Here is a 22830-nt window from a genome sequence, read left to right as displayed (position 1 = left end):
CGGAAGCGACCCGGCGCAAGCTTGGGCCTGCGCGCGATGCTTGTACTGGACGTGTTCAGGCGTCAGCTCGATGAGCGCATCAAGGACAAGCTCGCCGCTTGCAACACTGACTTTGTTGCGATTCCCGGTGGCACAACTTCACAACTGCAGGGGTGAGACAGCCCAAAGAGATTTGGGAGCAGTTTTCGGAGCAGCAAAATTTTGATTTTGGAGCAGAAAAACCTTGATTTGGAGCAGTTAGGGACATTTAATACATCGTCTTGTGGGCTTAAAAAATCAATTTCAGCAATTTGAAGGGTCAAGTACACATTCCAATTTGTTTTGAATACACAGAACACTGAAACAGCCTTACGTGAAAGAAGTTTTTAAGAGTATCACAAAGTTCTGCACTACCTTTTCCTAACTGGTGATATTGTGTTGCGGCTGTACGCAACACTGACAACAAACAAAACTGCCGTTAACATTATCAAATTTAAGGGCTCTGCAATTGTGGCGTTTTTTTTTTTACCGTTTCAATTCTAAAATTATTATTTTTTAAATCCCAGGCTGCGTTGCATGAACGAGTGTAGTCATGGCTACAGTTGAGCAACTTCGAGCTAACAGTCGCATAGCCCAACCAGCCAACCCGTTTCAGTCCCCGGGGCGCACGTTCACCCCATGGTCATTTAAGTTGCGTTACTGTTTAGCCACCTAAATTTTGGCATTAAATTTTACTTCGCATACATCAAGTGTTATTAGTCGCGTGCTATGGCAACCATGCAGTCCTGCATCTATTGGGCGCTGCTTGAACAGGTCGCGGCGCCATCGCAAAGCCCGCAACTTTCGTGTCGACCGTTCCATCCCCGAGGCTCGCGATCGCGCTTCGAAGCACAGCAACACCTCAACATTTTATAATGCCACAACGAGCCAAAACGTTCACTTCACGAACCCGATAATAGACGCACGTACCGCGTTTCGCACTCAAGGACAAACCACGCCGAAGTCATAGGCCCCACATTTCAATGAACTTTTTTCCGAGCCGCGCAACTTCTCGTAATCTCGCACCAATCCCAAACCATACCCCCGAGTTAAGGTGACTGTTCAGAGCCACAACAGATAGAATGAATAGACTGGAACCCAGCTGATAGCGTAAAATAAACCAGGGAAAATATCGGCGATGCGCACTGGGCGCGTGAAGTAGGCAGTAGCAGCCGGATCAGGCGGCGGCCATGTTTGTAGCCACAGCGATGCCCAATCAGGAAGGCTGTTTCAGCGAACCCGGACGGAAAGCCAATCTCGTTTTAGAAGCTATCGTTTGCTTAATTTCAGTCTTTCTATTTGCGCCACTACTGTGTTTGCGATTGACCGACAATAAATGCGGTGATCGGGATGCGGGAGGCTTTCGTCCCGCTGGAACTGACATGAGCATCAAAATCCGTGCCTTTCGGACTGTTTTGGAGCAGTTTGGCGCAATTTTCTCAATTTTCATGCTTTTGGAGCAGCTTGGCGCAGCAAAATGGAATTGTATCAAAAAGGCGCAATATGCGCAGCTGTCTCACCCCTGCAACTGCAGCCACTGGACGTTTCGCTAAACAAGCCAGTCGAAGACCGGATTGGGGCGCTCTACACCGAGTGGCTTGTTGGTGACGGCCATAAATTGACACCTACCGTATTTACCCTATTCTAACGCGCCCCCGATTCTAACGCGCACCCAATTTTTCTGGCAAAAAAACGAAAAAACTTGCACCTCCGATTGTAACGCGCACGGAACTTTGTGACCCAGACAAACGAATGCGAGAGAAATGGGCGATTTATTTCCCGAAGTAATCTCACTCATCTCACTCCTCGTCGCTTTCCACTGACCACAACATCTCGTCCTCTGTGCCGTGAAGAGCGTTCGCGATGCCACACTTCTGAACAAACTTTCAACCATGGTCGATGGAATCGTGGCCCATGCCTCGCACGCCCATCCCGCGAGCTTCTCCAGAGGCACAAGCTTTAGCCGACCGCTCGTTTTGAACGCGTGAGAGCCGCTGCTGCCATTGCTGTTATCGAGCGCGCAAGTGGAATGACTTGACGATTTGTGTGAAGCTTAAGCGCCTATGCTTCCTGCGTTCAAAAAATTGTTGCTGAAGGCTTTGGCGCCATCTTGAGATGGTGATGCCGATGCGTGGGACGAAATTTCAGCTGTTTCGGCAGTTTCGGTTTCGTATCCGATTCTAATCCGCATGCAATTTTTCGGCCTATTTTTCCAAAAAAAAAGGTGCGCGTTAGAATCGGGTAATTACGGTAGCAACCGAATCAAGCGTGCTTCTCTGCAAGACTTTGCCGGATGGGCAAAGGATGCATGGTGCACGATCCCACTTATCATGGTGAGCAAGGCGTTCAAGAAATGCGGCATTTCGAATGTTATGAACGGCACCCAAGACGACATGTTTAGGGCCATCAAGAGCGAGAAAAAGTCGTCCGACAGCGATGACGAGTGATAACGTGTCGCCAGTGCCACCCAACGACGCTGTCCCAGACTGTCGTTGCGCTGACTGCCCTGCCGGCGACAACCGGCACATTTCATTTCATGCCACCTCTGCAATAAACCTTGCTTTTTCCAAGTGAAAAAAGTTGAATTTTTGTATTAAATAATCAAAGTTTAGTGCGCATCAAAATTGAGGACATAGTGGTTTTTTTTTTTTCTTCAGACCACGAAAAACGGGTGCGGTTTTGTAAACCCACAGACAGCAGTGGTAAGCCAATTTGCACCACAATATCCCTGGTGTGTGTGTGGGTGGTGGGGGGGCTCGAATTAAAATGACAAAAACCTCTTGTTGCAACTTTCAGAGGATGTGCATACTACAGTTAAACCTCGTTATAACGAGACGGGCTATAACGAAATAATGGATATAACGAACAAATCGTAATTCCCCCTGAAAGTCCCCATAGAAGCCAATGTATTAAAACCTCGTTTTAACGAGGTAAAATTTGCCCGTTACGGGATACAACGAACAAATTTCGTCGAGAAATCAAATTTTGAGCTTATTTTACAACAGTGCGCAACGCGGATTTGAGACAGTGCGCGACGCGACAACTGTATTAGCAGTTCAAAACTCCCGCCACGCGCGCGAATCTGGATGGCGCGCCGTGCGGACGCTGCGCCCGCGAAGCCATTCCCACCCTCCTCTCGCTGCGCACGGCATGCAGGCAATGGGGCCCTTCGATTTACAGTCTCGGACTCACCGCGGGCTCCCCTCGAAGCAGTCCGACGTTCGATTTTCCCATGTATCCCTATGGCTTCGGGGAATCCTCGGACTACCCGCGGACTATCCGCGGTGAGTCCGAGAAGAGCCCCAATGCACACGGCGCGCTCGGTTGCGTCACCTTTTTTTCCCCCCCTCCTCCCCTGTTCGTATCGCCGACGTCGCTGCGTAGTTGTGTGTGCGTGGGTTTTGGCAGTCTTTATCGTCGTACTGCCTGCGTGATTCCAACAACGCGAGTGCGACAGGCGGGAAGCGAAAGCGAACGACTATCACGCTTGAACAGAAGACGGCTATGATAAAAGCCGTCGCATCGGGAGCGAATGAAGGTAAGGTGCACTCCGTGGTAAGGTGGCAAGAGACTTTGACATGTGGACGAGTACGCTGTCCATCATCGGGAGCAACCGAGAGTCCGTCGTCAGCGCTGTTGCACGTGACGTGAAAGGAAGCGCTAAGGACGGCGTTGGAGGCACTATATAGATGCAGTGGACGTGCTGTGCCGCTACTTCGGCGCGCACGAGGGCGGCGAAGATGGCGTGAACATAGCGGCCGCTGCTGAGCGAGCCATCGCTCGCTTCAGGAAGGTGCATCAACGTCCAATTACGGACTTCTTCGTAGCCAAGTCTGTTTGAAATAGGAGTTTTGAACTGCAATAAAGTAGGTTCGTGACTTTTCCTTTTTACCTCCGGAATGTGTTTATTTTACTGACTACCGCCGTGCGGCAAGATGCTATTTCACCCCTTTTGTTTTAGGATGGTTTTAGGCAACTACAATGCATAATATTTGCAGTAATTGTCGGCTACGGCTATAACGAAATATTGGCTATAACGAGCAAATCGCGGCGCCCCTTCAATTTCGTTATAACGAGGTTTAACTGTATAACAATGCGAAAGCATTGCAAATTAGTCTACACAAAGAGTAAACATGCAATCACTAAAAATATTTTGAGAGGGAAATCTTCATTATTGATACCAGTTAAGGCGCAGTCACACTAGCCCGACCATCGGCCGATTTGGTCGGCCAACACCGTGTCGGCGAGCTGTCGGCGGCCATGTCACACCGCGCTGACACCGACCGTTGGCCAACCGTCTGCGTCGGCGAGAAATCGGCAGGGCGTCAGTGTCTGCGCGATGTCGGCCGACGCGCTTGTCACACCACGGCGACGGCCGCGCAACGGCCCACTGCGCCGCCTTGCCTCTCCACCGGGGATCTCTTTGTTTCTCTAGTCAAACTTGGTGTCGCTGCTGCGCGACTGAAGCCGTTCGTGCATACTGGTGTGTGAGCTGCTTGTACTATATGTACTCCTCAACTTCTTGTTATATCACGGACAAAGAAAAAAGAGCTGTGTTTGATTCTGCCGTGGCAGTAATAATACGGATGTTAACCCCGGCGAAAAGACCTCTGTAGCACGTAAAATATGCATATACATTAGTGCGTACGTCAGCAGAACTTTAACCTCCTCTAATAGAGAAGGCCTTACATTGCACCATGGTACCACATTTTCGAGAAACACAGTGCAAGAAAAGGGAAATTAATTGTTGTGGCTCAAGACACAACTCACTGTTTCAAAGGAAATTTTCCATTACATTGGTAGTTGCTTCTCAAAATCACGCAGAAAATGATTCAAAAATTGGATACGCAAACCATTCCCCTTAAAAAAGGGAATTGAACCCGCAACGTTGATTACACGGGCGCCACGCGCGAGACCACTGCGCCACTGCACAAATGCTGCGCCACTGCGAAATAGCCTCAGTGTTTACTAGCCACGTCGGTGTTTACTAGCCGGTTTACAGAATTCCTGGCTGGTAAAGTGAAATTTCTTAAATAGTGCTTGCACAGCAAGGTTCCCTGACGCCCCCACAATAGCTTATCACCATCAACTCCACTGCTTCGCGAAAGCGCTCGCAAAAATATGTGTGCCTGGCTGCGACTGCGATTTCCCACTGCGGGGCTAGTGCTTGCCGTACTTCGGTTTTACGTTTCACGTTGAAAACCTTGGCCGATATTGACGCCTTATTACCCGAATTACCCTACGTAACTCTTCTTCTGCACGAAACTGACCTTACATTTTCTACAGGCGAGCCGATCGCACACGCATGTGCAGTTTGCAGCTACGGGTAGTGGCGTCGCCGAAGAGCACGGCCGAAGCGTCGATAGCCAAAATACGGATTGTATTAGTGCTAGTGTTGAGTTGTATGGGCTTCATGGACCTCATTGAGTTTATTATACTCCAGAAACTATCAAAATAGACCCGCATTCATTGCGGCACGAATGTTGTAGGGGAGCAGTTTTCGCTTCTCGATCGATTCCCGACGACGCGTCGGGCGACGCGTCGGGCGACCGGTTTTGTTGGCGTCTTCGGTCGGTGAGCCAGTCACACTAGGCGGACTTTCCATCGGCTGACGTGTTTGTGTCGCCGTCGGCGAAGTATGACAGCGCGGTCGGGCAACTCGGCAGTTGGCCGATGGTTTGGCGACTCGTCGGCGTCGCCGTCGGGTCGGCCTAGTGTGACCGCGCCTCTACAACAAAGCCATCGGTAACAAAACAGTGGAGCTTTAGCTGCCACCACCTCAAATATTTCTACGCTTCATCCAGCACTTACTGCAATGGAAACGTTAGCATAAAGTCAAGATAACCAAGTGTCTTATTGTCTTGTCTCTCACGCGCAGTTTTTCCACCCAAGTGAATTTCACCGCTGCCTACTACTACATCGTCTTACTGTTTTTAATAGTACATCACAGCTGCTGCACACACAAGCAAGCCTGCAGGCCATGTAAGATTTACTCCTTCTGTACCCCTCCACATGACACGCCTCGTGAGTTTTATCAGTGACTTAAACCCCAAATGTGATTTTTCCCTCTCTCTCTCTTCTTCCAAGACACACAGTGGTGGGGACTCACAGAGGGTGAGGAGGACAAAGCGGGCAGCCTGGTAGGAGCTCATCATGGGGCTCAGCTGGCGCTTCACCAGCAGGTGCACCAGGTACATGGTCATCGCAAAACCCGAAAAGGCACTGGGACCCTGCGGGGAAGACGACATCAGCAAATGTGAGACCAAATACTTCCTGTAAGAAAAACGCAAGGCAAAACGTAGCGCGCAATTTCTTTTCTTCGAATAAACATTAGAGGAGCACTGATACCAATTTTCGGAGTTAATATTATTGCTCAGTTCGCTTCCATCACTCAACAGGATACCTTGGCTGAAATATGAGCGGCCTGCGATGCGAACATAGTTTAATTGGATCTCATTTATCGCGCCGACGGAGCACCGCACCGAGCGGCACTCAGCAAATGGACATCAGCGTGACATCATCGAGTGAAAGCCAAAAGAAGTGACGCGGAAGCGCTCGTCAAAAACTCGTGACGTCACTTCATGCGCACTGCCCCATGAGCGGCGAGCAGCACAACACCCTCTCAAGCAGGCGCCGGTGACGTGCGCACAAAGTGGTGAGGTCAGTCAGGGATTCCGTCATATGCGCCTTCCGGGATGAAAGCGCGGGAATTTGAAACAAACGATTTTCAGGCAGTTCAATATAATTAACTATCGCGCACTGAAGTATTTTAAGTGCCGTTTCAGGTTTTCCAGGCCATTAAGCATCGATAAAAGCAATAAAAGTGTAACATAAAATTTTCGTGTCGGTGCTCCTTTAAGGGAGGACACGGGTCTTAGCGGCTGAAAAATCGCGAAAAAGTTGATTTTTTGGAAACAAGATTTTTGGATTCTGCAACTATTATTTTAGTTGTGGTCGAAATTTCGTGCCTCGTGAACCAGTATTTAGAATGTGATATTGATTTATAACGCGTGTGGGAGCCGAATTTTCATTGAAGCCGGCGAGAAAACGCAGCTTTTTCCATTTCGTGTAGCAGTCGACCAGCATGGCGGATCACGGCAACATCGGTACCGTTTGAAAGAGCGCCTTTCCTTCTTTATTTTCTTGCCCCAAATGCCTCCGTGCAGCCATTGGTTGAACAAAATACCGGTGCCAAAAGAACCCCACAACTGGCAATCCCATTCGCAGAACGAAGACACGTCGTGACCAAATGCTGCTTTCTGATTGGTAGAGCCTGGTACGTGCGTCGTCTGCTGTGGTAGCGAGCGCGTCCGAGGCGGCTCCATCTTGCTTATCGTGTTCGCACAACAAGCCAAGAGCGATGCCAAACGGCGAGCGAAAGTTTGCTACGAGGCACAAGCAGGCACTGTGTTACCCCTCCCTGCTAAATGTTGCAAAAATCTGCGAAATAACCCCAGTATAGTAATACGGCTTAGGTGCGTCATCAGTGTAACAACTGAAACAGTGCAACAAGCAGCCGAGACTTGTGTTGTTCCCTGGAATTGGGAATGTTTCCTGAAGTGTAAAATGTCTACACATGTTAACGTTTTCACTCGAAAACCCTTGCTCAGAAGTGCAAAAAATTTTGCCGAATCCAAGTATCCAGCGTCGCCAAACTGGAATTTTGCCTAATTGGTTACAATTGCCGCACTGGGCGGCTGGTACCTCCGGTGAGGGGCAATTTCACCACCAACATGCATGGTGGGGTCTTTAACGTGCACTACAAGCACCGAGCACACGAGCGCGCATGCATTGACCCAGTGATGGGTGAATTTCGCCCTTGCCGCAGCCGGGTGGCCGGTCCCCGATTTCGGGCTCAGCGGCTGTGCACGCCATGCAGCCGCTGAGCCGCTGCGGTTTGGGGGGGGCGTCCCCTGGGAGAGGGGGCTGGAATCTGTGGTGGGCGGCCGTTTCAGGCGGCGACTCCCACAACCAGATGCAAATCCCCCTGTTCTCCAGCTGGCAATTCGAGGCCGCGCACCATGGGCAGGGTTCCTGCCAGGTGGTGGAGCGAAATGCGCACCCCTCCTTGCTGTGACCCTGCAGGCAGCGAGCCCGCCTGTCACAGGGACGTCCCCGTTAGAACATTGTTTCAGGCGCCTTATCAGAGTAACAAAACAAGTGCGGAGGAGAGACAGGAACAAGCCGCTCTAGTGGCATACCACACATCCGACCACGTGTGCAGGGAGGGATATCCCGATTGGTGTCCTCGGTATCCTGCGTTGCAATGGGTCGCCAGGCAGGGAGGGGAGATAAGAAGTAGGTGCGGACAGAAAATCTGTCAAAAGTACGACAGAAATCACGGGAAAATAAAAAACAATATCTTGAGGGGCAGGATACGAGTGGTTGGGAGTCTACGAGAGAGGAGTTTACCCTGGAGTGGACATCAACAGGCTGCTGCTGATCTTTTGTGCTGTTTGGAAAGCTGCCATAGCTGAGTGGGCACTCATTGGAACCTTTGCAGGTAACATTATCGGCATTGCTTAAAACAGAAAGTTCCCTGCACAAACTGCTTTGTGTCACAGGCGTTGCCCATCGCAGTCCGAAAAGGCCACAAAAGCGTTACTTCGTTTCTTAAAGGACACAGGCCTGTCTGAACGATTGTAGAGACACTGTGTACCATTGTTCATTTGTCATTTCGTTAGTTTACCGTTTCGGTTTAGGCTTTATTACCGCCTATTGTTTTGTTTTTGTAGTTATCTTCAATTTTTCTTTTCTCACTCCTCAAGCTCTATCCCCTGTCTTTTCAATACCCTTTCTTTCTCTTTAAATCCCTCCTTTTCCACTTCCCATGCGTAGGGTAGCCAACCGGACAGTAACCTGGTTAACTTCCCTGCCTTTCATGCACTGTATTATCCTTCCTTCCTTCCCTGCACTCGCACAGCACATTTCCAAAGCTTTTTGGGGGCCAAGCAGCGCTGACGGTCTCACCTGATTAAGGTGGCGTCGGCTGAGCCACACCTTCAGGAGGCGGGTGGCCTCCACCAGAGCGGGTGCCTGCGACAACTTGTCAGCCAGGAAGCGGGCATTGGCCACCATACGCATGTCCGACAGCACCGCGGCGTTGTAGCGTGGCGAGGGAAGCTCATCTCCAACATCGCCTTCTGAGCAGACAAAACAAGGAGCGGAACAAGTATGGAACCTTGAAGGCAGGCGCGTGAGAGAACATCTGGTTAGGTGCACGCAAAAAAATTTGCGCCACCTTTTCTGACCCAACTGAGCAGATTAGTTGAAATATTGTCATGAAAAGAAGAAAAAGCGGAATATTTCACATAGCAGTACGCTCACTCACCTGCGAAGATGATGATGCACACTGTGTGACACAGCTCTGCTCGTGTTTAAATCCATCTCAACATCTACTGTGGATCATGAACCTTCATCCTACCGCAACGTAACAATATTGAAACCGAAGGTAGCAATGTGTTTAAACTATAACTGTTTTGTTTGTACCAAAGAAGCTGAGAAAACGGGACCTATTAGGCTTTCTTTTCTTCGTTTGTAAATCTCACTTTGATATGTAAATACAGCACGGAACCGGAGTGGACCTCTCCCTGTACGTAAACACCGTGACGTCACAAAGCGCACGTGCGCGACGGGTGGCGCCTGCTGGCGGCCGCGAAGTGCCGCGGCGGTTGGCAGAACGCGCCTGCGCCGACGAGAGGAATGATTTGCCGTTGGCTCGGGCCACCACTGGCCTCCTACATTGCAGTTGGGGGGTCTGGTTATCCTAGCTGTGGCAGCAGCACCTCCATGTAGCTTTCCGCATACACAACCTACGCAATACTTCCATATACCGTACGGCCAACTGACGGGTGACGCTTTCGGATAATCAGTGCGCGACAGAGCAGCCTAAACGAGTCATTCTGAAGGTTGGTACTGTTGTGACGCATTCCAAGGGTTTTTTTAAGATTCTTTGTGTTTGGACACATACCAAACCACCAAGGAAAGCTCATTCATTGTTACTTTCGAGGTCCGCTTAAGCTGAGCGCGGTGCCTCAGGCAGCGTATATGCTCCCTGTTCTTGGTCCCTTTGTGTCACCCGGAGGGCGTACGCACGATTTCATGTCGAGGGGAAAAAGGAAAGGTAAAGCATGAAAGGATTAAAGAGTAAAATAAGCAGCAACGAAACAAAAATATAAAGAGAAGAAGCCAAAAATTATTCCAACAAGAATGTCGCGATGATGTCGTGCTCTACGTAATCGACCGATTGTTTTGTTACCTTAATAGTTCCCCATTGAAATCGCGACACGGTTCATAGTCATTGTGAGAGTAACATAGCAGCCACACATGGTTAGTGCGTAGAGCTTGCGACAGTGGCGCTGAAATGTTAGTGTCCTTGTACGCCCGCTGCATACGCCAGCGTCGTGAGGCCGCGGCAAAAGAATACATTCACTGAGTCCGTTCGCTTAGAGAAAACAGATTTTTCGAGTTTTTTTGAGTTGCGTGAGTGGCCCATCTTGCACCAAATGCACGATGCTATATGTGAGCACGGCAAGCACCTCTGTTTTGTCGCATCCTCAAGGCATAATATAATTGGTCAAGGTTATTGCACTTACAAGCAATGAATTTCGTTCGTTTTGAACAGATTCCCCCATACGACCAAACTTGTCGTGGTCGACCTGGCGGCTATCGCGGATCCCTCGTCGGAACATTTATTTCGCATCGCCTAAGGAGGTTAGGCATTCATTTTCTTTTTAATACAGTACCCTACCTCGTCAAAACATGACAATACTTCGCAGCAAGCCCCTACCTGCGGCACTATTTCACTGGACCAAATTTCAGCTGGTGCTGCATGATAGCAGACGGTTGATAAACAGCATCATTTCATGGCCCGAATCAGTGCGGACTGCCAATGTAGACGGTATGACTGCGCTTTCAAGAACAGCAGAAGTTCGAGAATTGGAAATGTTGCTATGAGTAAGAGCAGACCATGTCGCTGCTTTGGCTGCCAGTCTCTTTGGCACGTTGCGCACATCCCCAACACACGCCGAATTTACCTCTTTGGGGACTCGGAAAAGTCTGATGTCGCTGATTTTGCTCGCACGATTTGCGTAGCCAAGAGTACAGCAGCCCACCAGCATCAGAAAAGCCAACAACTGAACAAAAACTCCAGTTTTGCGCGTGTCTAATGCAGCCTCACTGCATACGCCCCGCTCGCCGGTCCTAATGTTTTGCCAACCACCCTTCAGCACGTGCGCTCGCCGTGACGTCACGGCCGCTGCATGACGTACCCCGGGAGAGGTCCGTTGGGTGGTCCAAATTGCTGACAGCAGGAAAAAACATGCGCATCAAAAGAAAGCAATTCCTTCACAAATGGGCAAAAAAAAAAAGAAATGAACGGCATGCACAGGATTTTGACAGGACCAGCTCCACACTTGCGATGAGGCCCAGGGCAGGGCTGACAGAGCTGATATCCTTACAAAACAAGATGAGTAAGCACTAGAGCATCCCTGCTTCAATTAAGCAGCTTTGCTCAACAAAACTTCGTATTTTAAAATGTTTGCAGGAGAACACACAAGGCAAGTTGTCATTAAAAAGCAAGTGTAATGAAAGCCTGGAACACATCAGGTAGCTTCTGTTCATGAACGGAGAGAGAGAGCAAGACAGGAGGGGAATTTTCATTTCGTCGCAGCTACAAGGCATTGTAGGTCCGCATTGGTTTTCATGGTGACATTATCAGGTCACCCGCCCGTGCCCGCCGTAATAGGCCGTTTCGCCTCCTGTATATATTCTTGCTCCATGCATTCATGCCAGTTTGCACTGCAGGAGGTCAAATATGCCGAACGGTTTCCCAACGCACCGCTCGGTGGCTTTCCGTCGAACCACGACCGGCGGAGATTGCTGCGTGCCGGAATGAACCGAGATTCCTTGAACTGCTCGGGGCACGGGTATGGCAGCAGGCGAACCCGAAAGTGCTTTCCAGCGTTGCCTGGATTTCAAGGGGAAGCACAAGATTACCGCATTAAAACATTTAGATGCACAGTATTCGCAGCACGAAGGCTGCACAACACAACAATTCTTAATTTACTTTTTCTTTTCTTTTTTCACATTCTATCTTCAGGCTGATCGACTTATTTTTAAAAAAGGAGGGTGGCTACGGTACCATAAATCCAACTGGTAGAACTGGCAACTTCGAAACTGGCCCGAGGAAACCACAGAACGATGTTGGCCATGTTATTTCAGCTTATTTTCCTACCGTTATTGTAAAATGCCCAATGCTCCTACTTTGCGAAGACAAGAAAAGTCCATAACCATCTCTCCCCTTTGCTAGCAAGTGGCAAGTTTAGACTAGAGAAAGGGTTGGGGGGGGGGGAGATGCACTGGTGATGCAACCGGGAATCAAGATAAATCGGGTGACAGCATCGGTTTGCATTATCCTGCTGACATCGGTACACGGCTAAAAGCCACATCACAGTCTCCCAGAACTTTTTCATCCATTTGCTCATGACCGGTTACACTAATGAGTTTCACAAATACTCAAAATGACATACCGATTTACTTTTCCCAAAGAAAATGTCACAAAAATAATTGTAGCTGGATGATTCACTCCGAAGACAGTATCCACGAAGAGGTGGAAGACATGTGAGCCCCACCGAGTACATTAAAGGGGCCATGCAGACAAAATACAAGTTTGTTTTATTCGAAAGATTTCATGTTCTATAGTGCCCCCAGCGCTTGTCCAGAAGCAAACGATGCTTTATTCACTGAGAAATTAATCAATTTAGGTTAAAATTTTGATTCTCCCACCAAATTGTGTGTTTTAACGACGTCTACAATGACATCATAAGAACGGGTCTTCAAGCTAAACTTGATGTGAAGCAAAGACTTGTTTACCGTTAGTCAACCTAGATGGCGCCTACGACAGTGGGTCGTTTTCTGCCTTTGCTATGTTTTTGACCGTATTTGCACTTGGCTTGTTTTTGTTACTGTAGAAAGTAATCGTCTCGTGAAACACGGGGTATCCTCGGCAAACAGCGTCATGTAAGACAACGTCACTTACGCCAATCGGCCAGTGTCGTGTAAAACAACTCCAAAGCAGCAGACTGCTGTGCAGCTAAACCAAGCATAGTGCGCCCAGTACCAACAGCAGTGCGCATCGGTACTTCTATTGCTTATGTGTATTTTCATAACTTTCATTGTTTATTGCCCCATTCTTACTGCTGTAAAATGAATATGCGTCACATTTAGGCGCGGATAGCTCGTTCGGCAAGCATATAAACCCTGCCTAATTTGCATTTGCTTTTGCCGGCCTCAGCCAATCGCAGAGCTGGCGCGTATGACATCATAGGTTCTGTTGGGGGAAATGAGCTAGTGGGTCGCATGGCCATTCCCTTTTCTTCTAATTATATGCCTTATTTGAGCGATGTTTACATTAAGAATGGTGTCAGTATGACTCTCACGTGGCAATCTTTCGAATAAAACTTGTGTTATGGCATTTTTAACAGTACTGGAGACAAAGAAAAAGTTCCACATGGGTCAGGTATGCGCAGTAGCAGTATCAAATGAAGATACTAACTTGGGGAGAACCGGGCCAAAACAAAAAAGGAATTCATTAAGGAGCAGATCAGTACAGAAAGGTAGCGTTGAAGATAATGTAAACCCTTTGGCACGTCCTTCAGGAACTATATTACAAACAGCGGGAAGCATATGCGCATTAAACATGCGATACAACTGACTATACTCGGTTACAATGCAAGAACGGCACCACCTCATGTAGTGTATCACTCCGCCAAAGCGCCGGACCCGTGACTTCAGTGCGCGCACGTTTTGAAAGGGGTTTGCTATGAATGCGTGATATCGTCTGCCTTGTCTCACGCAGTTTGTTTGTCGTCACTGGAGTCGTTTATAAGCATATTAAGTCCAAAAAATCATGGGAACGGCTCACGCCACGTTCAAAATATTCCCAGTAACGCCCTACTTGTGCCGCGAGGAGAAACATCCGGCTACGGTGATAAGGCACAGCGGCAACTTCTGGTGCCGTTCTTAAGTTGTCACCGAGTATAGTATGAATTTGCGGCTTCACCACTGCCTCTGGGAATGCTGAATGTTCGCACGAAAGGGGGAGGGGCGAGGCTTAATATTGAGCACCAGGAAATGCCCAATCGAACATGCCACTGGTGTTGACTGCTGCTATATTTTTCAGCCACAGTGCGCTCACCTGATGGCCTGAGAACCAACGCAGGGGTCGAGGTGTCGCCCCGATGTGCGACGAACACCATTTCCTCAACCAGCTCAGACTTTCTGAGTCGCGACGCTATCACAGCCAAGAAAAGAGCCCGCTTCATGTGGTAGCGCTGGTTCAGGAAGTCCGTCTTCTCGAAGCACTCCTGAGGAGGAAGGGGGAGATCAACAAAAAAAATTAAAATTCAGCATTAATTTTTCTTTCGAAGAAATTGTTAAGAACATAGAGTATGATGACAGGTGACCCATGTATCTGTGCACAGGTAAACGGGCACACAGACTCCAATCATCACTCAATCCGACCGTCCCTCATGTGAAAAGCAGGTGACATGCACCTGTCCTTTCCATGGAGGGCCTATGGTTCCACTCTGCATTCCGCTCGATAACATAATACGATTAAGGGGAGAAATCATAACTTTGATCATAAAAAGGGATTGGCAAGGGTCATTCTATAATACAGTGACGCTTCATTCTCATGGAACAGAAGATCGCTCTTGATTCTACTCCTCACTAATGCGATGACTGAGATGGCTTGCCACTCACAAGCAGTGTGTCATGATTACGATGATGACAATGCGTACGACACCGGGTGGAAAAAATTTCCCTTGGAGCCAGGTGCGAACCATATTTTGCAGCAATTACAAAAACAAGCAACGATACGAGATATTCGCTCCGAAGCAAAACGTGTTGACAGCACTCACCAGAGGCATTTCTAAGGCCAGGTCAACTGTAGCGTCCGGGCCCAGAGCGCCGCCGAACGCGTGACTGCCCACGACTTGGACGGACTTCGGTGGCATGAACCGGAACCGGCACTTCGAGTCCCGGGGGGTCGAAGCCGGCAGGGGCAGCGGCACTTTCTTCAGCAGCCGCTCGGGGTTTTCCTGGAAGGGACATCAACAAGAAGTTCCCGGTGCAGCAGTGTTCCCACGGATGACCTGTCCTAAAGGAACTGTAGTTGTCGAAGCGGAGGAAAAATTCGAAGGGCAACTGATTGGATGCACGCAGTAGTGGCCACTCAACACTAGCTCTGGCCCCTTTCGCACTTTGGCGTTTTGCAAAGAATGATCAGGTGGACGCCAATTAAAGGTTTGAAACAAGTCTTTGTGCAAAGGCATCACCTCACACGTCCACATCACTCGTGTCCCCTCCATGAAATGCTAGCCTCCTTTCCCGTATTGATCCTCCTGCTCAGAGCGAATTACCCTCTGCACATGCGTCCACAGATGGACACCAGCAGTTTTAGGGCGAAAGGGACTCGGGCTGCTGGCGTCTCATGTCGTCGCGGTAGTAAAAAAATACCAGGACACTCGTTTACACCTCGCGCTAGAATGCTTTGTGCTTCAAAGACACAAAACTTTTACAACCAAGCTGTATAGCTCTACCCCCCCAACGGTTTCATCTCTGTTGGCAAAAAAGCCAACACACTGCATGCTTCGCCCCTCCCCAGGTTTCATGTTAGTGGAGAGGGCCTGGGATTTTTCTGTGAGACAACACTTCTAAAGTTGCACATTAAAAATGGCAGCAAGAGTAACAGGCTAGCACACCGAAAGCCCAAAATATATAAAACTAGGCATAGTTTGGACGTGTTACGTAATTTATAAACCGAACACTCTTAGCAGAAAAAGTGCGGCTCTTGTCCTGCAGATAGGAAAAGAAACAGAGAAAGAGAAAAGTATGAGGATGCTTTACAAAGATTTTAGAGTACCGTATTTTCCGGTGTATAAGTCGCGGTTTTTTTCTGACATTTTCGTTGGTGCATCTTATCCACCGGTGCGACTTATGTATGGAATAAATCCGGTTCGCGGCGGCCACGCCTGGCCAGCGCACGTTGAGACACAGCTCTATGGTCTAAATGAATACGAAGCCCACCGCTACGGCGTTTCTCATAGCCCATATGTCGCTTCAGGACGTTAAACCAGAGAATTTGCAACTTTTCTAGTAAAAAACAATCATAATGGCCTGCAACAACTGCGCGTCACTTTCTGCCATGCGCAGTAACTACATTGCAGAATAAATTCAAAGTAACATCAAACTGGGTTGCAAAAACAACATGCAGCTTATAAATTATTACAAAGTTACTCTGAAGTTTTTAAAATGACAGCTTGCTGATAAGTTTCGAATTTCGGGCTGCTTCCGTTCGCGTCACTTCTGTTCGCCATGACACCTTTATTGCGCGGATTTACGACAGCACGCAAGACCCGCGCGACGTTTGGAGAGGTGGCCAAGTGGGTCTCCGACTCTTGGGACTCCATTTCTACAAAAACAGTTGTAGCCGCGTTGATAAAGGCCAGAGTAACCCGGTCAGCGAGTGGTGACGATGTTGGCGAAGAAGACATCAGTGAGTCGGAGGGCAATAGCGATACGCTGGCGGAATTCCCACTTGAAGTTGCTGAATTATTTGTTAGCGAGTCTGCAAAAGAAGGCTTCGATGGTTTTGTCTAAACACCGTCTAAGTACACGCCATCTGTGCGTATCAATAAACCATTTTTGAGAAGTTAGTTCTGGCTAGACTTTGGACGGTATATGCACGTCTAGCCCTCCTTACCGAGGGGTGCGTTCACAGGCGGCGGCTGCAGCAACCATGTACTTTCACCGCACTTTCTAACGATCTGATTCACTATGAGTTTACCTAATTAACAAGTGCGTCTTGTATACCGGTGCGTCTTATACACCGGTGCGACTTATATACGTGTTTTTCGGAAAAACTGTCATTTTGAGGGGGGTGCGACTTATACAAAGGTGCGACTTATAGACCGGAAAATACGGTAACTGGAAAACAGTCGGCGCAGTTCTTGCCCGCCAATTCTATTGTGCGGAAATGCAGCGTCTGACAGGTGGTTTCAATCGTCGCACGCAAGGCCGGACAACTCACCTGAGGACTGCTCCACGATGGCAACGAGGACAGCGTCTTCCGAAAGAGGCCGAGCCACGCATCGAGCTGATGGACGTGCTTGTCCTTTGGGGAGATCTCCTTCAGCATGTCCGACAGCTGCAACGACAAGACAGGTGAACGGCACACGAGGACAGCAAACAACTTCGCTTCAGCCAGAAGAGTGCCACGGTGGAATGACAGATGTGTGGAGGTAAATTGCAAACCACAGATTACTAGAAAAGATAAAAACAGGGTGGGAGCACCTCGAGGGCGTTCACACACTTGCTGGCTGATGTCTTCTCCAGATTGTGTCACTAATCAGACCGTATGGACTGGCTGGTAATGGTACAGAAGTAAATTAGAGAGGTTTCACGAATGTGTAAATGATTAACGGATAACAAGCGTTTAAAGGGACACTGAAGTGAATTTGTCAAGCTCCCGTTTTTGCTTGCACTGTGTAGACTGGCTCAAATTAGCACACTTTTCATCGTTTATCCGGTTGACAAATCGGTAATTACTTTAAAAAGCGCGAAAGAAGAAAAACTATCATGCGCGGTTTGCGGCGGCCGCACAAACTAAGCTGTGACGTTGGGAGGAGGGGGCGCCGTGATTGGACGATGCCCAAGGTTAGCAATCAAACAAGTTTCTGTTTCGGTCTCTAAAACAACATGTTTGACATTCGATGACGTCGTTGGATGGGCATTCTCAATATCCCAGTTATCGTAGTACCGCGCTTCTGCCATGTTGTCGGCTGTAAAATGCATAAGATAAGCCTCCCAGGACGGCTTGGAATGGTAGCATTCACTATCTGAGGCCTACGCAGTGCATGAACGCCCTCCGCGTCCCCGCAGACACTCAAATGCATGCGCTTTTCCCCCATATTTGGAGCTTGCCTCGCTCATGCCTGTATCGTAAAAAGCGTGTTCGCACCAGGCCAAGGGTTTGTTGATTCTGGCCTGTGCCCACTGCCCGCAAGCAGTCGGTGCTTATGGCAACAGCACGCCAACGAGAACTCGCTAGCGCAGCAGTGCCAGCCTGCGCGAGTTCTGTGGACTAGTTCGTGGAGCAATGAACGTTGCGGCCCAAAAAAAGGTGAACTCAGTTTAGAAAACATCGCCGAAAAACAAAAAAGTTAATTCATAAAAAAAAAAAAAAAAAAAAAACGTACCCGCGGCGATTCGAACTTGTGACTGGCAAAACACTTGCGATGACATACCTAGCACCCCAGACGACTAGGCCACAAAGGGCCGCTGGAGGCGATGGAAAAGATAGAGTATATAATGTATAACCAGTTTACACTTTTATTTAGTTTTAGTATTTCAAGCAGCTTAGGTGACTATTTGTTGTATTGCGCTCGTGCAGTAAGCGTCCCCCGAGTTTCCACAATAGCTCACGTCTAGCAATTGCATTTCGTAGACGGGAAAGCGTTCGCAGATGCGTAGTCGTGCTGCTGACCGCTCTGCTTGTTCTACAGTGCAAAAAAGTGCTTCCCGCACCCTAGTTTTACTCTGTACGGTAAAAATATCAGTTGATTTTATTTCCTTAGTACCTATATTGACTTCGCTGACTCTTCTCCCGCCTTCAAGAGGCCTTATATTTTCCTACTGGCGTACCAGTCAGCGAAGCGTCGCATGTGCGCTTGTGAAGCGCTTGTGTGAAGCGACCTTGACTTGGAGCTAGATACAGTGTACAAACTAACGAAGTAAAGAAAGGCGCATTCTTCCCTTCCCAAACGTGTTGTGGCTTAGTTTCAACTGATCGAGCGAATTGCGACGACCCGTTGGCGGCCGGCGGACTAAACGGTGGGCCGACTGACTCGGTCGCGGAAGGTCGGCGAGCCGTGCAGTAGCGCAGCCAATTGTCAGCTCCTCTCCTGCTGACGTCACACGAAAACGCCACAGAAAATGGGCGAGCGTAAAGAGAGGAGGACAGTATTTTCGAATTGATTTTTCTACTAAATAAATTTGCGTAAACGCGCACAGAGTGGTCGAAACAGGGCCTAGGGACTCCGAACTACAATTTGCGCTCATAATCCCGCATTGTTTACAAATCACTTCAGTGTCCCTTTAAGGCCTTAAGATACCCAATGACATTATTTGGGCGAGCTGTGCCCCATGCGAAAGCACATTAAATATTAAATTAGGTTAACTTAAATTAAAACACACAGGCATTAAATGTGTTAGGCATGATGATGATAATGACCAAAAAGAGAAATGCACTCACATTTTAGAAGTTTTCAATGCAGAGAAAAATGTCTTACAAGGGATAAAATTTTTTTGTGAAAAAAAAAAAAAAAAAACATGAGAAATAGTGATTTCTAAAAAATGGTGTGAGCCATTTCTAAAACTGGCTTCAGCAGCTGCTGTTCCCTGCCAGCGGTAGCCAAATCCAAAAAATTCAGAGCAAGGAGTAACACGATGCTTTGCCTTTTCCGCTGTTTTAGTGAACTTCGTCTTCACAACTTTGCCACCAAGAGTGCACAAAAAGTCATCTTATTTCGAAGTTCAGCTACATTTCCGGGTCCACATTCTGGTGCTAAGAGTTTCATTGGTTTCATTTGGTGCTCATTGCGTTCGAGGGTAGGGAGATTTAAGGCATTCGTGAAGCCGAATGACAAAAATGACGTGAAACCAAAAATAACATTAGATTTTTGCGTGTAGCAGCGAATTAATGCCATTAAAACCTAAGGCATTAAGCATTTAATGTCATTTTTCGTGTCCGTGTGGCACGGGTATTAACCACTACTCTGTGCCAGAGCAAATTAAAGGATCACATTCCTATTGGACTTACTAATTCCTGAACCAAGCTTAAAAATCATTGTGTGCCAATACAAATGGTTTTACAAATTCACAAAAATGTTCCAAACGGCCTCGTTTAGAAATATATGACTTCTTTACCAAGGTAAAAATTCAACAAGAAACACACTTTGTTTATCCGCTATTTACTAGATGACGCTAGCTGTCTAGCAAGCACGAGTTTTATTTTTTTATTTTAGTGCAGAAGTGCCATCTCTAAAATAAGTAAACTAACACATTGTGAACATTTTGTATGTATTTGTAAAGCTTTTCGTATTTGTGCACAATGGTTTTTAAGCCCATGGGTCATGAAATGTTAAAGGAGCCATGAAGAGAAAATGCAAGTTGGTTTTATTCGAAAGATTTCGTGTTTTATAGTGCCCCCAGCGCTTGTCCGGATACAAACGGTGCTTTATTCACTGAGAAATTAAACAATTTAGGTTAAAATTTTGATTTTCCCGCTCAATCGTGCGTTTTCGTGGTCCCAAGTGACATCACGGGAACCGACCGCTCTGCAGCCTAGAGTACCTTCATTCACGCATCCGCCGTACAGGGTAGAGACACGTAACGCTGGCGCCGCCATGTTCGGTTGCTCGCTCGCCGCCGAAGCAAGTCATTGTGTCAAAACCGCGCTAAAATTATCGCCGCAACACGGTTTACTGAAGAAGTTTGAATCATATTGTCTGTTTCGCGTTGCTAGGTCTCGTGGGAAACGAAAAGAATAACGCGTTGAGCCTGTTGGCCCAATTGCGGCGGCACGGGACCATTCAAAGGTTGTCTCCACCCTGTAGCGGTGTTGGTTTGTTCCCACGTTTTTTTACGTTCCGTAACCTAGATGGCGCCACCATACCGTGGCAAGCGTTTGGTTTGTTTTTGCCCACATTTAAACCTGGCTTGTTTTTGTTCTGGGAGAAAATATTCGTTCCCTGAAACAGTGCTCGCTCGACAAATGGGGTCACGTAAGACACCGTTGCTTGCGTCAATCGGCCAGTGTCGTCTGAGACAACCCCAAGCCCCATAGTGCTGTGCAGCTAAACCAAAGCATGCTGTGCGCAGTACGAACAGCAGAACGCATCAGTACTTCTATGTTTACATGTGCTTTCGTAACTTCCACTGTTTGTCCCATCATTCCTATTGCTTTGTAAAGAATGTGCCCTAAATTTAAGCGCAAATCGCTCGTTCGTCTAGTTTGTAAGCTCTACCTAATTTGCGTCTGCTTCTGCCAGCCTCCGCCAATCGCAGAGCTTAGCCCATGTGACATCACAGGTTCTGTTGCGGGAAATGAGCTGGTGGGTCGCATGACCATTCCCGTTTTTCCTAATTATGTAGCTTATTTGAGCGAAGTTTACGTTAAAAGTGGTGTCAGTATGATTCTAACGACACAATCTTTTGAATGAACCAAACTTGTGTTTTCTCTTCATGGCTCCTTTAACAGGTGAGTCAACCTTTAACCTGCTTACATGTTTTAAATGTAAAAACATTACAACTTCCTCTGAAGATACATTGCTGTTACATCGCATGTACGCCACGCTGGTTCCACGAAGCTACCATAATCCAGATTCGTGGCTTTTCAGTGTGGAGTTCCAAAATGATCTGTGGTCCCGTAACTGTTGAAGACAAAGAGAGGAAAGTGAAGTGAAGGACGTACATATGATGTAGCGGAAAAAAGTCTAATAAGTACTAACACAGGAAGCCGCACTGCTTTCACATCCAAAGCATGTAAGCAGACTTAAGAGCCCCAACAAATTCTTGATCAGTCACATTTACAAACCCAGAAATGGCAGAGCTCTCAATCATATTAGCAGACAGCTTCAGGCATAACCACTGTCTATTTGTAATGAAGATAACTCGTTTCAGAGATCTCTGCACATCTCAGCTTCCCAAGTTAAGTTGGATAGCATACCTGTAGGCCAAACAGGTTCGAGTGAAACAGTGTCTCAACTTCTTTGAGGTTGTTGAGTTCTTCGGCGGTTGGGGGCTTGTACAGGTCGGACTTCTTGAGCTTCTTGGGCGCTTCCGCGCTACTCGATGCATCCGCGCTGCGCTTCTGGCCTCCCATTTCTGCTTCTTGCTGGATCCCCGTGCCATCTCCGGTGCTTTTCATGAACTGCGAGATGTCCTGGTCTCCGTCTGAGTAGCCGAAATCCTCGTTTTCATCTTCAAAGTCATCTTCCGACCCTGATTCAGACACAGCCGGTCGTTGAACGGGAACTTTAGATGGCTTTTTTCGCTCCTGCAACGACGGGGGTCCTTTTTTCAACTTTGACGGGGCAACCTTCGCCTTCTGCGACACCTAGAATTAGAAAAACAACGAAATGTTGTCAGTTAACAAAAATGCAGTTGGTGCAGAAATGGCCCGCGAAATGTGCTACGCTACGTGGGACACGGATTTTTATGATCCCAGGCGTGATCAACAGCCCGAGGCGTGGTTAACAGCCTCGAAATTTTGCTGGGGCGTTTTGATTGACTGCCATCAGCTGGATAAATCAGCCGGCTGTCTACAAGCTATCTGCAAAACAGCCTTGCAAGCGAATAAATGACAATCTACCGATTCGTAACGGCTATAAAAACTGTCTTTACAGTTGTTTTAATTTAGTAAAGAAAAAAATGCACAATTTAAACGCAACCGTTTCGTCAAGAAACAACGCTGCCATCAAGACCACTGGACCTGCGGTCTCCACGACTACACTAGGAACATTATTAATAATCAGTTATTAGGGCAAAATAAGCAATGTGAACGGTACCGTTGGCTTTTTCATCTTCGCTGGACGTTTCATAACTGACACAAACCGTGACTTCGCTACTGCAGATGAATAACACGGGCTCCTAAGGAACTTGCAACACGTTAAAACCGATCCATGCTGACCGCCATGTGCTCTGGAAGAAGCGACCACAACGCCAGCGGAAGTAAGGTCGGCGGCGTGA

At 48.0% G+C, this 22830-nt stretch overlaps 1 protein-coding gene across 1 annotated transcript in view; it reads right to left on the bottom strand.

The window, feature by feature from the left end:
- Mat89ba (nucleolar protein 6 Mat89Ba) overlaps positions 1 to 22804 on the bottom strand; it is a 52384-nt gene extending 29580 nt beyond the window's left edge. Inside the window, exons 1-8 of the mRNA XM_077691127.1 lie at positions 22650 to 22804; positions 21809 to 22198; positions 17111 to 17227; positions 14940 to 15119; positions 14216 to 14384; positions 11858 to 11986; positions 8989 to 9161; positions 6128 to 6248 (exon numbers count right to left, since the gene is read on the bottom strand). Of these exons, the coding sequence (XP_077547253.1) occupies positions 6128 to 6248; positions 8989 to 9161; positions 11858 to 11986; positions 14216 to 14384; positions 14940 to 15119; positions 17111 to 17227; positions 21809 to 22198; positions 22650 to 22682 (1312 nt within the window). The 5' untranslated portion in view covers positions 22683 to 22804. The remainder of the gene's footprint in view (positions 1 to 6127; positions 6249 to 8988; positions 9162 to 11857; positions 11987 to 14215; positions 14385 to 14939; positions 15120 to 17110; positions 17228 to 21808; positions 22199 to 22649) is intronic.
- Between the last annotated feature and the right edge of the window lie 26 nt (positions 22805 to 22830).

This window comes from Haemaphysalis longicornis, unplaced genomic scaffold (genome assembly GCF_048455015.1).
Source record: "Haemaphysalis longicornis isolate Haplotype H1 unplaced genomic scaffold, Haemaphysalis longicornis Haplotype H1 scaffold_10, whole genome shotgun sequence".
In the NCBI taxonomy this organism is placed as follows: Eukaryota; Metazoa; Arthropoda; class Arachnida; order Ixodida; family Ixodidae; genus Haemaphysalis; species Haemaphysalis longicornis.
The sequence above is the reverse complement of the archived record's forward strand: the minus strand, read 5'-3'. Positions and strand labels throughout refer to the sequence as shown.